The 13,007-nt window shown below is 34.4% G+C and overlaps 1 protein-coding gene and 1 long non-coding RNA gene across 5 annotated transcripts in view; both read left to right on the plus strand.

The window, feature by feature from the left end:
* The window catches only part of LOC144377551 (uncharacterized), a 174,439-nt gene that overhangs the window by 99,208 nt on the left and 62,224 nt on the right, over nucleotides 1–13,007 (plus strand). The gene's annotated exons all lie outside the window — the stretch shown is intronic.
* The window catches only part of Baz1a (bromodomain adjacent to zinc finger domain 1A), a 110,884-nt gene that overhangs the window by 52,271 nt on the left and 45,606 nt on the right, over nucleotides 1–13,007 (plus strand). For all 4 annotated transcript variants that reach the window (XR_005729191.2, XM_005322676.3, XM_005322674.3 and 1 more), the window contains 3 exons: nucleotides 1,618–1,705; nucleotides 5,815–5,949; nucleotides 8,313–8,412. Coding sequence is in view for 3 of the 4 variants with exons in the window: in XM_005322676.3 (XP_005322733.1) it covers nucleotides 1,618–1,705; nucleotides 5,815–5,949; nucleotides 8,313–8,412 (323 nt within the window). In the remaining variant the exon portion in view is untranslated. The remainder of the gene's footprint in view (nucleotides 1–1,617; nucleotides 1,706–5,814; nucleotides 5,950–8,312; nucleotides 8,413–13,007) is intronic.

The raw sequence follows: 13,007 nt of genomic DNA on the forward strand, positions 1-13,007 counted from the left end.
ACTGCTTTAAAATTTATATTGCTGGTCATTGTGGCTCATGCCAATAATCCTAGTGACTCAGGAGGCTGAGGCAGGAAGATGGTCAGTTCAGGGCCAGCCTCAGCAAATTAACAAGACCCTAAGCAATTTAGTATAACCCTGTTTCAAAATATAAAGTAAAGAGCTGGGGATTTAGCTCAGTGGCAAAATATCCCTGAGTTCAAATCTCCAGTACCACAAACAAAACAACAACCACCCCACAAAAACACTCTTATTGTTTGTTTATTCACTTATAGAACCATTTAACTTGGCTTTTTCTTGAAGGGAATACTTTTGTGTTATATAAAAATGTTTAGGTTTTTCCAGAAATACATGTGGGGTTTTTATTGATTTGATTTTGTTGATGGTGGTGTTCCATGGTTGTTGTGTGTTTGGAGATAAGGGAGAATCAAAAATAGTGTTTTAGAATCTTAATTTTAATTCTCTTTAATTATTGATGATGATGATTATTATTTATTTGAGTGTGTGTGTGTGTGTGTGTGTGTGTGTGAGAGAGAGAGAGAGAGAGAGAGAGAGAGAGAGTGTGTGTGTGTGTGATGGTACTGGGGATTGTATCCAAGTCCCTATAATTTTTATACCACTGAGCTATTTCTCCAGCCCTTTTTTGAGACAGGGTCTCTCCAAATTACCCAAGTTCCTGCCTATCAGTCTCCCAAGTAGCTTGGGATTAAGGTATATGCTACTGAACCCAGACACTTCTATTTAATTTGTATCTGCTTATTTGTTGACTTCCATATGAGATTTTTTTAATTGATTTTATTTTTTTAAATACAGGACAGCAGAATATATTATAATTCTTATTACACATATAGAGAACAATTTTTCATATCTTTGTATAAAGTATGTTCAAAACATATGGATTCGTGTGTGTGTGTGTGTGTGTGGTGTTGGGGATGGAACCCAGGGCCTTAGGCATGCAAGGCAAATACTCTACCAACTGAGCTATATACCCAGTACTCCATATGAGATTTTAATACAAAGATTTAAAAATTCAATAAAACCTATGTTCAGCCCTGCTTACAATATCCATTTCGGTATAGATTTACTTAGTCATAGTATTATGTGATATCTGATAATCTACTGATTATAATTTTTAAAATAAATTTAATGATGATATTTGGAAGGGTGATAACATTTAGTTTATAGTCCATATTATATTTTCCTTGAGGTTTATATGATTTCCAAATGGCTCCTAAGCAATAAATTCATATATTATTTCTATAATAGACTTAATAGAAACACTCAAGTAGGTTTTTAAAAAATATTTTTAGCTGTAAATGGAAACATATCTTTATTTATTTTTTTATGTGATGCTGAGAATCAAACCCAGTGCCTCACACATGCTAGGCAAGCACTCTACCATTGAGCCAAATCCCAGCCCTCAAGTAGATTTTATAACTTCCAACATAAATACCTCTTCATAAAGTTTCTCACAATTTCTACATAAATACAGTTGGAAGATGAAATGTCCTTAATTTCCTGGGCTCAAAATTCAATTTTTAAATTTGCAGAAAATTTTAAGTTTGAGTTGAATTTTCTTTGATATTAACACTACCTTCTTTCTTCTTCTCCCTGTAGCAGGAGAAAACACTTATTTTCTCGTGATAAATTAAAACTTTTTCTGAAGCAACACTGTGAACCACAAGATGGAGTCATTAAAATTAAGGTAATCAGAGTTGTGAAATTATTTGTTAGAAGGAAGAAAAAAATAAGAAATAAGTAGTGTTATAAAGCTCTAACATTACAAAAATGTTAAAAAAAATTGTTTAAAATAACTTATCTGGAGCCAGTTTTTAGTACTTTTAAAAATATTTATTGGATTAAATACTAATTTTGCAATTGCTAGAATTGTTAAGATTCTCTGTTACTACCACTTTTTTTTCTTACAAAAGAAAGATTAGCCATGCCAGAGGCAGTGGTACATGTCTGTAGTCCCAGCAACTAAGGAATCTGAGGCAGGAGGATTACAGGTACAAGATCAACCTCAACAATTTAGCAAGACTCTCCCCCCCCTCCATGTAAGCAGCAAAGAGGCGTTTATTGCTAGCTAGCCCGTCCTCTGTGCACACAGCAACTGGTAATGCTGAGAGGCCCCAAGCCCAGGGTTTGCAGCAGTTTTATACACTCTTTGGGGAAGGCAGGGACTTTACATCATAGCATCTCTAAGCAAATCATCACACACCGAGGGAAAATCATATAACAACAATCCTAAAACGGGAAAATCATAAAACAACAACCCTAAAACATGATTAGCACATTCACTGGTGAGAACAAGTTGGGTAAGGGTGATTGGTTAGTACAAGAGGGGGATTTGAGCTGATTGGTTCAAGTCACAAGGGGAGTACGTGCTGAACTACTTGATTTTCCCACCATGTTATCAACCACCATAAACTACTGGGAGGGTCATCTGGCATCCCAGGTATTTTCCCTGTCTCATGCTGATTGGTGGTTGCTAGGGGTTTGCTATGGGTCCTCACTTAGCCTGACTGAGTCAGGGACACCTGGTGCCACAGATCTCTCCTTTTATTTGCAGACAAACAACTTAGCAGAGTGGGTATGTGCCTAGGAGTGCTCTGTGGGTGTTTCCAAGGACAAGAGCCATGCCCCCTTCCTTGGACAGGCTTTGCTCTGGGGTAGAGGCTGGTTTCTCAAAAAATGAGTCACATCAGTTTCTCACTGCAAATTCGTAATTCAACTATCTTTCCAAGTCCACAAATTCACCCGTCCCCATAAGCATTTCTAAGGGGGTTTCAGTATTTTGCTTTCGATTTTTCTCTGCTTGCTCTGTACCATAATCTGTCCAGTAGAATTTCCAGAGTAGGAAATCTCCACTGCTTAAACAAGAACATGCAATGAAAAATTTAGTCACTTGGAAGAAGAGGCTTGTGGCAAACGGTTGATAGTTTTGAATGGTATTACAGTATGGACGTGGACACTCTAGTCTTGGTTGTTAACCTGTTCAAAAACTGAAACCCACTAATGTCCTCTCTGCCTCTTGAGCTCTCCTGAACCCATATTGTAATAGTGTAAAGAAAGTCATTGAGAGCTCAGAGTACCTGTTAAAATTTGTTCTCCCACCTGGAAGCGCTGAATCTGAATAGCTGGAGCAGGTCCTGCTAGACTTAATAATCTATTAAAATTTCCTGGTAATTCCTGGATTTCATCATCTGACTCATCTCCCTAGGTCTGAGACTCATTTGTGCCTTCATCCTCGTCATCATCTTTGTTTCATTAGCAAGACTCTCAAGTAAAATATATTTTTTTAAAAGGTGTTGGGGATGTGGCTCAGTGGTTCAATCCCAGGTCAAAAAAAAAAAAATCAACAAACATGAAAAGAAGCTCAATTTTACTTCAAAAATAAAAATTAAGATTATACTGAACAATTTTTACTTAAGGGTATAAAAGATTGCCAGAAGATATTTTGGTATGCTTGCATATACTTTTTCAAGCATACATATGCAAAAACAATTTGCTTCCCACTGTTGGCAGAGGATGCTATTAAGAATCTTTATAAATACACAAAAATGTGGATAGTTTTTGTGTGTTGTGTGTATATGAATAAAGGTTTTGGACAATTAATGTTAATAAAACCTATTGTGACCACGTGTGCATGCATCCCTAATTTTGAAAATCCATAATGCTCCAAAATCTGAAATTTTTTGAGCACTGATATGACTTGAAGTGGAAAATTCCACATCTTGAAACTTTGTTTCATGCACAAAATTATTAAAATCATATAAAATTACCTTTAGGATGTGTACATAAGGTATATATGAAACATGAATTTTGTTCCATCTCCAAAATATTAAGTATATGCAAATATTTCAGAGTCTTAAATTATCTGTAATACTTCTGATTCCAAGCATAAGGAATACTCATCCTATATTTGAGAAGAAACCACCCATGTGCTTTATATTCATGCTGAAAGAGCTGTTCTATATACTCAGAATTATGTAGGATAACATGAAATCATCCTAATGGAGTCTACTTTGATGTAAGATTTTTTTTTCCCTTTTGGTAGTTGTAGATAAACAGCATGATTTTATTTTGTTTGCTTATGTTTTTATGTGGTGCTAAGGATTGAACCCAGTTCCTTGCCAGGCAAGTACTGTACCACTGAGCCACAACCCCAGCCCAACTTTGATATAAGGTCTTAATAGGTTATTGATTATTATGATAGCCAGAAGCGATTGAATTTTAAGAATTAAAAATGGTGTTCTGGGCTGGAGTTGTGGCTCAGTGGTAGAGCATTTGCCTAGCATGTGTGAGGCACTGGGTTTGATCTCAGAACCACATAAAAAAGTAAAGAGATTGTGTCCATCTACAGCTAAAAATCTTTTCTTAAAAAAAATGGTATTCTTAAAAAAATATGTAGAAAATCAAGTTCTCAGTAGAAGTGTTTTTGTTTTGTTAATACTTAAATTTTTGGATCATTATTTTCTTATACATTTCTTTTACATTTTTAATCATAGTTGGACAGAATATTTTTATTTTATTTTATATGGTGCTGAGGATCGAACCCCAGGACTTCACAAGTACTAGGCAAGTGCTCTACCGCTGAGCCCACAACCCAGCCCCTCTTATACATTTCTTGAAATGATATTTCTATAAATGACATATGGTTTCTTTGAGAAAAAGTGATGATCTTGGTCACTAGGCCAAAATTAGTAAAACATTTAGGGTTAGACATGGATGACAGTTAAACAAGTTCTAGATATAAGATAAAGGGAAAGAAGCTCATAAATTTGGTAATTGTCCTTGAACCATACAACTTCCAGTAAGAATGAGATTGGCCAGGCATGGTGGCACATGCCTAAAATCCCAGAGATTTGGGAGTTTGATACAGGAGGATTGAGTTAGAGCCCAGCCTGGACAACTTAGATCCTGTCTCAAAAAATAAAAAAGGCTGGGAGTATAGCTTGGTGGTTGAGAATCCCTGGGTTCAATCCCCAATACTACAAAAAAGAAAAAGAGAGATTAACTTCTGAACTTAAATTCTGAGGTAAAATTATATGAATTTATAAATATTTCTGCTTTTATCCAAAACAGTTTTAAAAATTTGATACATACAATATTTATTACCTAACCCTAAAATGAAAATCTAAACTCAGGGTTGGGAAACAGTTTAAAAAAAAAAAAGTATTGGGGGTACAGAAATTGCACTGTATTCCATGAATATTTTATATCAAGTAAAAAAAAAATTTATAGAGTTACAGTGGTATATTTTTAATGGTAAATATATGAATTAATTATTTACATAGAAAACCTCAGGCAATTAGTCAAAAGCAAAATAAATAGATTATTATATGTGTAATTTTGAAGTAGTTTTAGAATTCAGGATCTGAGCCATGTGTAGTGGACATACCTGTAATTTCAGCTACTCAGTAGGCTGAGGCATGAGGATTGCAAGTTTGAGGCTAGCCTGGGCAACTTAGTGAAACTCTATCTAAAAAAGAAAAAAATAAATAAAAAGGGCTGGACATTTATTTCAGTGATAGTGTGTGAAGCAAATTGATAAAAACATTCTTAGTGTTTTATGGTAATCTTTGAAGTGTAGTTTTCTTTCTGGTAAGACTGATTAATAATGTAATTTAGAAAAGGATCAAATGTAAACCAACTAAAATGTATCACTACACAGTAACACATGAAATTCTAATGTCTGTAGCCTGGTCTTTAACCACTTTAGTAGTAATTAATGTGATACATTAGTGGTATCTGTACATGGTTTATGGTTTACTAATGTGTTGTTATTGTACTTTTTTTTCTTTTACGAAGCCATCATCTCTCTTAGCATATAAAATAGCAGAACAAGATTTTTCCTATTTTTTCCCTGATGATCCACCTACATTTATCTTCAGTCCTGCTAACAGAAGAAGAGGGAGACCTCCCAAGCGAGTATCTGTTAGTCAAGTAAGTGAGAAGAGGCTAAAACTATATTTTACTTGCTAATGAAACATTCAGAATCAAGAGCAATGTTTGGTTCCTGTCACCCTGTAGTCTATAAGAATAAAACCATTACTGTACACAAGAAAAATGTATGTGTGAACTGTGTGTTGATAGCTGCTCAGCCTTAAGGTTTGGAAAGGCTTTAAGAGTGAATTATACACTGTTTTCATGCCATATGAATTTTTTGCCAAGATGAAGCAAGCATATAACCAATTACTGAAATGTAAAGCAGAATGAAATGTAGGGACTAAATTGTGAGATTGAAGTGTAAAGAGAAAAAAATTCTGATTGGAGGAAATTATGGAGTACTTTAAGGAATAATACTTGAGCTAAACAGTACACAAGATTTCTAATGATTAGGCAAAGAAGTGGGAAAGGTGTTTGAGGTATGAAAAAAAGATCACAAGGGATTTGGGGACTCTTTGTAGGGCATCACTGAGTAGTGAATATAGTATGATTAATCTGATAGTACAGAGAGGAATATAATGGGAAATGAGGCAGAAAAATCTGTAGTCTTGAGGTTCTAATTTCTCTGTCAAGTGGTTCTAAAATGTTCTTTTCATAAAAATATTCATCTTGCTTAAATATTTAATTATTTGTTTTATGTACAGGCTGAAAATAGTCTTTAACCAAAAGCTGATGGTCTAAATTCAAGCAAATAAGAATGTACTGATTCAATGTATGTAATGAAAGACTTCAGAATGTGAAGTAAATCTTCCCTAAGAAGTTTTAGAACAAAAAGGGGAAAAGGCAATATAGGTTGATGTGTTTAATTCTGTGCTTGCTCCCTAGCAGTAAGGAATTATTCTACCACAAGTCATTGCCATTTCTCAATTCAGAGAGCAAAGACACTATGACAGTTTCTGAAATTGGGCAAATTAAGAAACCAATGCAGCTGTCTTAAGTTGAAGGAAATTTATTTTGGATTATTCTAATCCTTTAATTCCATTTCTGTGTTTTTATTATCTCATACCCTTATTCTATGAATTCTGTTTATTCTCTTCTGCTAGTTAGGGATTGCTAATGGTTATAATCATTTACAGTTAGATTCTCACTGTTTCTAAGTATAGTTTGCAGCACAGTCGGAATGATTTAGAAATTTATTGAGGAGTCTTTCAGAATCATTTCCAGGCTTCAGTTAAGTAGTCAAAAGAGTTGCTTGTGCTATAAGAGGAATAAGCAAAACAAGATTTTTTTCTTACTTCTTCCCTGATAAAAAACCTTAGCTAGGGAATTCTGTTTTTCTTTCCTTTAGGCTGTGTCACTCTTCTCAGTAACATCTATTCTAGATGAAGTTTATTTCCTTCTTCCAAATAATTTTCAATATAATAAACTACTTTTTATTTTATTCCTACTTTATATCAAACAATTTATTGTGTATATTCTTTAAGCCTCATGATAGCTCTTCAAAATAGGCAGGATCCCATTTTATAAATGAAGAAAGATTCCATTCTCAAAGTGAGAATATAAAAGCTGGGATTTGAACTGGAATTCAAAACTGGTCCCTTGTTTTGATGATGCAGTGGTATTGATACTATTATTCACAAGATAATTAAAGTTAGAATCATTCATTACCACTTTTACTTTCTAACACCAACTGAATTTTAAGTCTTTTTGGCTGTTTAGTCTTTCCATTTTAGAATTTAGCCTAATTTTTAGATTTGGAAAGTGTTTATTTAGAACATTGAACTTCAGCTGTAATAAGCCTTTCTATATTTCATTTAAGATCTGACTTACCTGCTAAACTATCTATAAGGAAAGGAACCAAATCTATCTTGTTTTTCACTATGATTAGTATTGTGCCTGACCCATGCGAAGAACTCAAATATTCACATGAATTATTTGTTTTATTATATTTATAACATAATAAGAATATTATACATGTTAAGCAATTTAGAGACATTCTTACCAAGGAATAAAGTAAAATTTTGACATTGTTTAACAGTGGCCACAAAAATGTTTCTGACATGTCTTTTCTCTTTTTCATATTTGATGTTTACCCTATCTAGTTTATAAAATAATCTGGAGGATTTTTGTTTTTCTAATGCATATTTCAAGACTGTATACTACCGGTTGTTTTTCCTGGGATGATACTCTAGTAATTCATAGAGCTATGGTATTAACTTACGTTCTGAGTATTATTCTGACTGGAGTTATTAAAAGTTCAGTTATACTTTAGAGTAAAAAACTCATTGTAGTATGAAAAAGGTGTCTTTTTGTGGACTTTTAAATTTTGTTTTTTATTCTTACTTAATTAAGATCCAGGCAGACCATCAGTTTATATAAATTTCTGGTTTATAAGTTTAGTTTCATGGTTTGTTTTTTAGGAAGACAACTTTACTAATAAACAGAGTATCATGGGTTATAGGAGCAAAGCTATTAAAGAAAGAGACAAATTTTTGAAACAAGAAGAAATGAAGACACTGGGTGAGTTTTAATATCTCCCTCTAAACTCTTTAGAACAAGAAAGAATATTTCTCGTGGGCCCAAGTGGGAGACATATTTCTGGTTGTTTTTTTTTCCCCAGTGTAAGTATTTTTTACCTTCAGATAACATCTCAGAAGTAGGAATTTCCAGAATTTATAAACATAGTATGTTCGATTCACATAGTCTTTTAAAACATTGCTTCCCAAACTTGAATGTTTTGGGAAGCAATGTTTTAAAAGACTTGTTAAAATAAGGGTTCTTCTTGGGCTGGGGTTGTAGCTCAGCAGTAGAATGCTTACCTGGCACGTGTGAGGCCCTGGGTTTGATCCTCAGCACCACACAAAAATAAAATGTTATGTCCATCTACAACTAAAAAATAAAATATTAAAAAAATAAGAGTTCTTAATTAATAGGTTTGTGTGAGGGCTAAAATTCTACATTTTTTTTCAAAGAATAAATCAATTTTTTTTAAATACATGACAGCGGAATGCATTACAATTCTTATATATACACAGTATAATTTTTCATATCTTTGTATATAGAGTATGTTCACGCCAATCGACGCCTTTATATATGTACTTTGTTTTTTTTTTGCGTTACAATTCCTTTTACACATATATACCACAATTTTTCATATCTATTTATATATAAAGTATGTTGACACTCAATTCGAGTCTTCATACATGTATTTTGGATAATGTATCCATCACATTTCACCTCCCTTGCTAATCCCCTGCCTCTTTCCTTCCCCTCCCACCCCTCTGCCCTATCTAGAATTCATCTAATCCTCCAATGCTCCCCCTCCCTACCCCACTATGAGTCAGCCTCCTTATATCAGAGAAAACTTTCCGCATTTGTTTTTTGGGGATTGGCTAATTTCACTTAGCATTATTTTCTCCAACACCATCTATTTACCTGCAAATGCCATGATCTTATTCTCTTTCATTGCTGAGTAAAATTCTATTGTGTATATATGCCACATTTTTTTTATCTATTCATCCACTGAAGGGTATCTAGGTTGGCTCCACAGTTTAGCTATTGTGAATTGTGCTGCTTATTGATGTGTCTGTGTCCCTGTAGTATGCTTTTTTTAAGTCCTTTGGGTATAGTTCAAGGAAAGGGATAGCTGGGTCAAATGGTGGTTCCATTCCCAGATTTCCAAGGAATCTCCATACTGCTTTCCATATTGGCTGCACCAATTTGCAGTCCCACCAGCAATGTATGAGTGTACCTTTTCCCCCACATTTTTGTCTTCATAATAGCTTCTATTCTGACTGGAGTGAGATGATATCTTAGAGTAGTTTTGATTTGCATTTCTCTGATTGCTAGAAATGATGAGCATTTTTTCATATATTTGTTGATTGATTGTATATCCTCTTCTGAGAAGTGTCTGTTCAGGTCCTTGGCCCATTTGTTGATTGGGTTATTTGTTTTTTCAGTGCTTAGCTTTTTGAGTTCTTTATATATCCTAGAGATTAGTGCTCTATATGATGTGTGAGGGATAAAAATTTGCTGTCAGGATGTAGGTTCTCTGTTCACCTCACAGATTGTTTCTTTTCCTGAGAAGAAACTTTTTAGTTTGAGTCCATCCCATTTATTGATTCTTGGTTTTAATTCTTGTGCTATAGGAGTCTTATTAAGGAAGTTGGGACCTCATACCACATGATGAAGATTAGGGCCTACTTTTTCTTCTATTAGACACAAAGTCTTTGGTCTAATTCCTAGGTCCTTGATCTATTTTGAGTTAAGTTTTGTGCATGGTGAGAGATAGGAGTTTAATTTCATTTTATTGCATATGGATTTCCAGTTTTTCCAGCACCATTTGTTGAAGATGCTATCTTTTCTCCAGTGCACGATTTTGGCACCTTTGTCTAACGTAAGATAATTGTAATTATTATCTGTGTCCTCTATTCTGTACCATTGGTCTACCAGTCTGTTTTGGTGCTGTTTTTGAGTAAGGTACACTGATACATACTCAAAATACCATGCTGTTTTTGTTACTATTGCTCTGTAGTATAGCTTAAGGTCTGATATAGTGCTGCCACCTGCTTCAATCTTTCTGCTAAGGATTGCTTTAGCTATTCTGGGTCTCTTATTTTTCCAGATGAATTTGATGATTGTTTTTTCTAATTTCTATGAGGAATGCCATTGAGATTTTGATTGGAATTGCATTAAATCTGTATAGTGCTTTTGATAGTATGATCATTTTGATAATGTTAATTCTGCCTATCCAAGAGCAAGGTAGATCTTTCCATCTTCTAAGGTCTTCTTTGATTTCTCTCTTTAGGGTTCTATAGTATTCATTGTATAGATCTTTCACCTCTTTCATTAAGTTGATTACCAAGTATCTTTTTTTTTTTTTGATATTGTGAATGGGGTAGTTTTTCTCATTTCCTTTTCAGAGGCTTTGTCACTGGTATACAGAAATGCTTTCCACCATACAGCCTGCGCAATGGTTTCATTAATGAGGTTCTAGGCATAAAGTTAGCTAGATGAGATCGAAATAAAACACACAGACTCAGTTACCTTATTTATATTGCCAGGTCCGAGACAGCTCACCTCTCTGGTTCCCTCCTCTAACCGCCCAGTAGGGCAGCAAGGATTACACTCAGGGCTAGCAGGAGAGAGAGAGAGTGAACACGCCTGGGAGTAGCCTTTTATTGGGGAACAAGAGATTCAGGGGAGAATTCCATCCAATGAAGGTTGAGGGGGGCTGCACTCCAAGGTCAGGGTCAGTGATTGGGCCCCCGGGGTCAGTGGTCAGGCACACCCCCACACGGATGGGCTCTCTCATCAGGAAAGGGCCGGGAAAGCTCCGACATAGCCAAAACGCCTCAGACCCTTAACGGGAGCCACCCAGTCACGTGTCAGAAATGGCTTCCCACAATGCTTTTGATTTATAGGTGTTGGTTTATATCCTTCTACTTTGCTAAATTCATTTACTAGTTCTAGAAGTTTTCTGGTGGAATTTTTTGGGTCTTCTAGGTATATAATCATATCGTCAGCAAATATTGCTAATTTAAGTTCTTCTTTTCCTATAAATATCCCTTTGATTTCTGTTGTCTAATTGCTCAAGAACTATGTTGAATAGAAGTGGTGTAAGAGGACATCCCTGTCTTATTCCAGTTTTTTAGAGGGAATGCCTTCAATTTTTCTTCATTTAGAATGATGTTGGCCTGAGTCTTAGCGTAGATAGCCTTTACAAAGTTGAGATATGTTCCTGTTATCCCTAGTTTTTCTAGTGTTTTGAACATAAAGGGGTGCTGTATTTTGTTAATAGCTTTTTCTGTATCTGTTGAGATGATCATATGATTCTTATCTTTAAGTCTATTGATGTGATGAATTACATGTATTGATTTCTGTATGTTGAACCAACCTTGCATCTCTAGAAATGAATCCCACTTGATCATGGTGCACAATCTTTTTGATATGTTTTGTATTCGATTTGCCAGAATTTTATTGAGAATTTTTGGATCTATGTTCATTAGAGATATTGGTCTGAAGTTTTCTTTCTTTGATGTGTCTTTGCCTGGTTTTGGAATCAGGGTGATGTTGGCCTTACAGAATAAGTTTGGAATTACTGCGTCTTTTTCTATTTCCTGAAATAAATTGAAGAATATTGATATTAGTTCTTCTTTAAAGGTCTTGTAAAACTCAGGTGTATATCCATCTGTCCTTGGCTTTTCTTGGTTGGTAAGCTTTTGATGGCTTCTTCTATTTCCTCACTTGATAATTGGTCTGTTTAAATTGTGTATATCTTCCTGACTCTCTGGGCAGATCATGTGACTTAAGAAATTTGTTGATGCCTTCAATGTCTTCTATTTTATTGGAGTATAAGATTTCAAAATAATTTCTAATTATCCTATGTATTTATGTAGTGTCTGTTGTGATATTACCTTTTTCATCACATATGCTAGTAATTTGAGTTCTCTCCTTCTCTTCGTTAGCGTGGCTAAGAGTCTATCAATTTTATTTTTTTAAAGAACCAACTTTTTGTTTTGTCAATTTTTTAAATTGTTTTTTGTTGTTGTTGTTGATGATGTTTCGATTTCATTGATTTCAGCTCTAATTTTAATTATTTCTTTCCTTCTACTGCTTTTGCTGCTGGTTTTTTGTTCATTTTCTAGGGCTTTGAGATGTAATGTGAGGTCATTTATTTGTTGACTTTTTCTTCTTTTAAGGAATGAATTCCATGCATTGAATTTTCCTCTTAGTACTGCTTTCATAATGTCCCAGAGATTTCGATATGTTATGTCTATGTTCTCATTTACCCCTATGAATTTTTTAATCTCCTCCTAGATGTCTTCTGTAACCCATTGTTCATTCAGCAGCATATTGTTTAGTCTCCAGGTGATGGAGAAATTTTTTTTATTTTTTTCGTTGATTTCCAGTTTCACTCCATGATAATCTGATAAAATGCCTGTTAGTATCTCTACTTTTTTGTATTTGTTAACAGTTGCTTTGTGGCATAGTATATTGTCTATTTTAGAGAAAGATCCATGTGGTGCTGAGAAGAAAGTATATCCATTTGATGCAGGTTGAAATATTCTATATATGTCAGTTAAGTTAAAGTTACTGATTGTGTTATTGAGTTC

Source organism: Ictidomys tridecemlineatus, chromosome 5 (assembly GCF_052094955.1).
Source record: "Ictidomys tridecemlineatus isolate mIctTri1 chromosome 5, mIctTri1.hap1, whole genome shotgun sequence".
NCBI lineage: Eukaryota > Metazoa > Chordata > Mammalia > Rodentia > Sciuridae > Ictidomys > Ictidomys tridecemlineatus.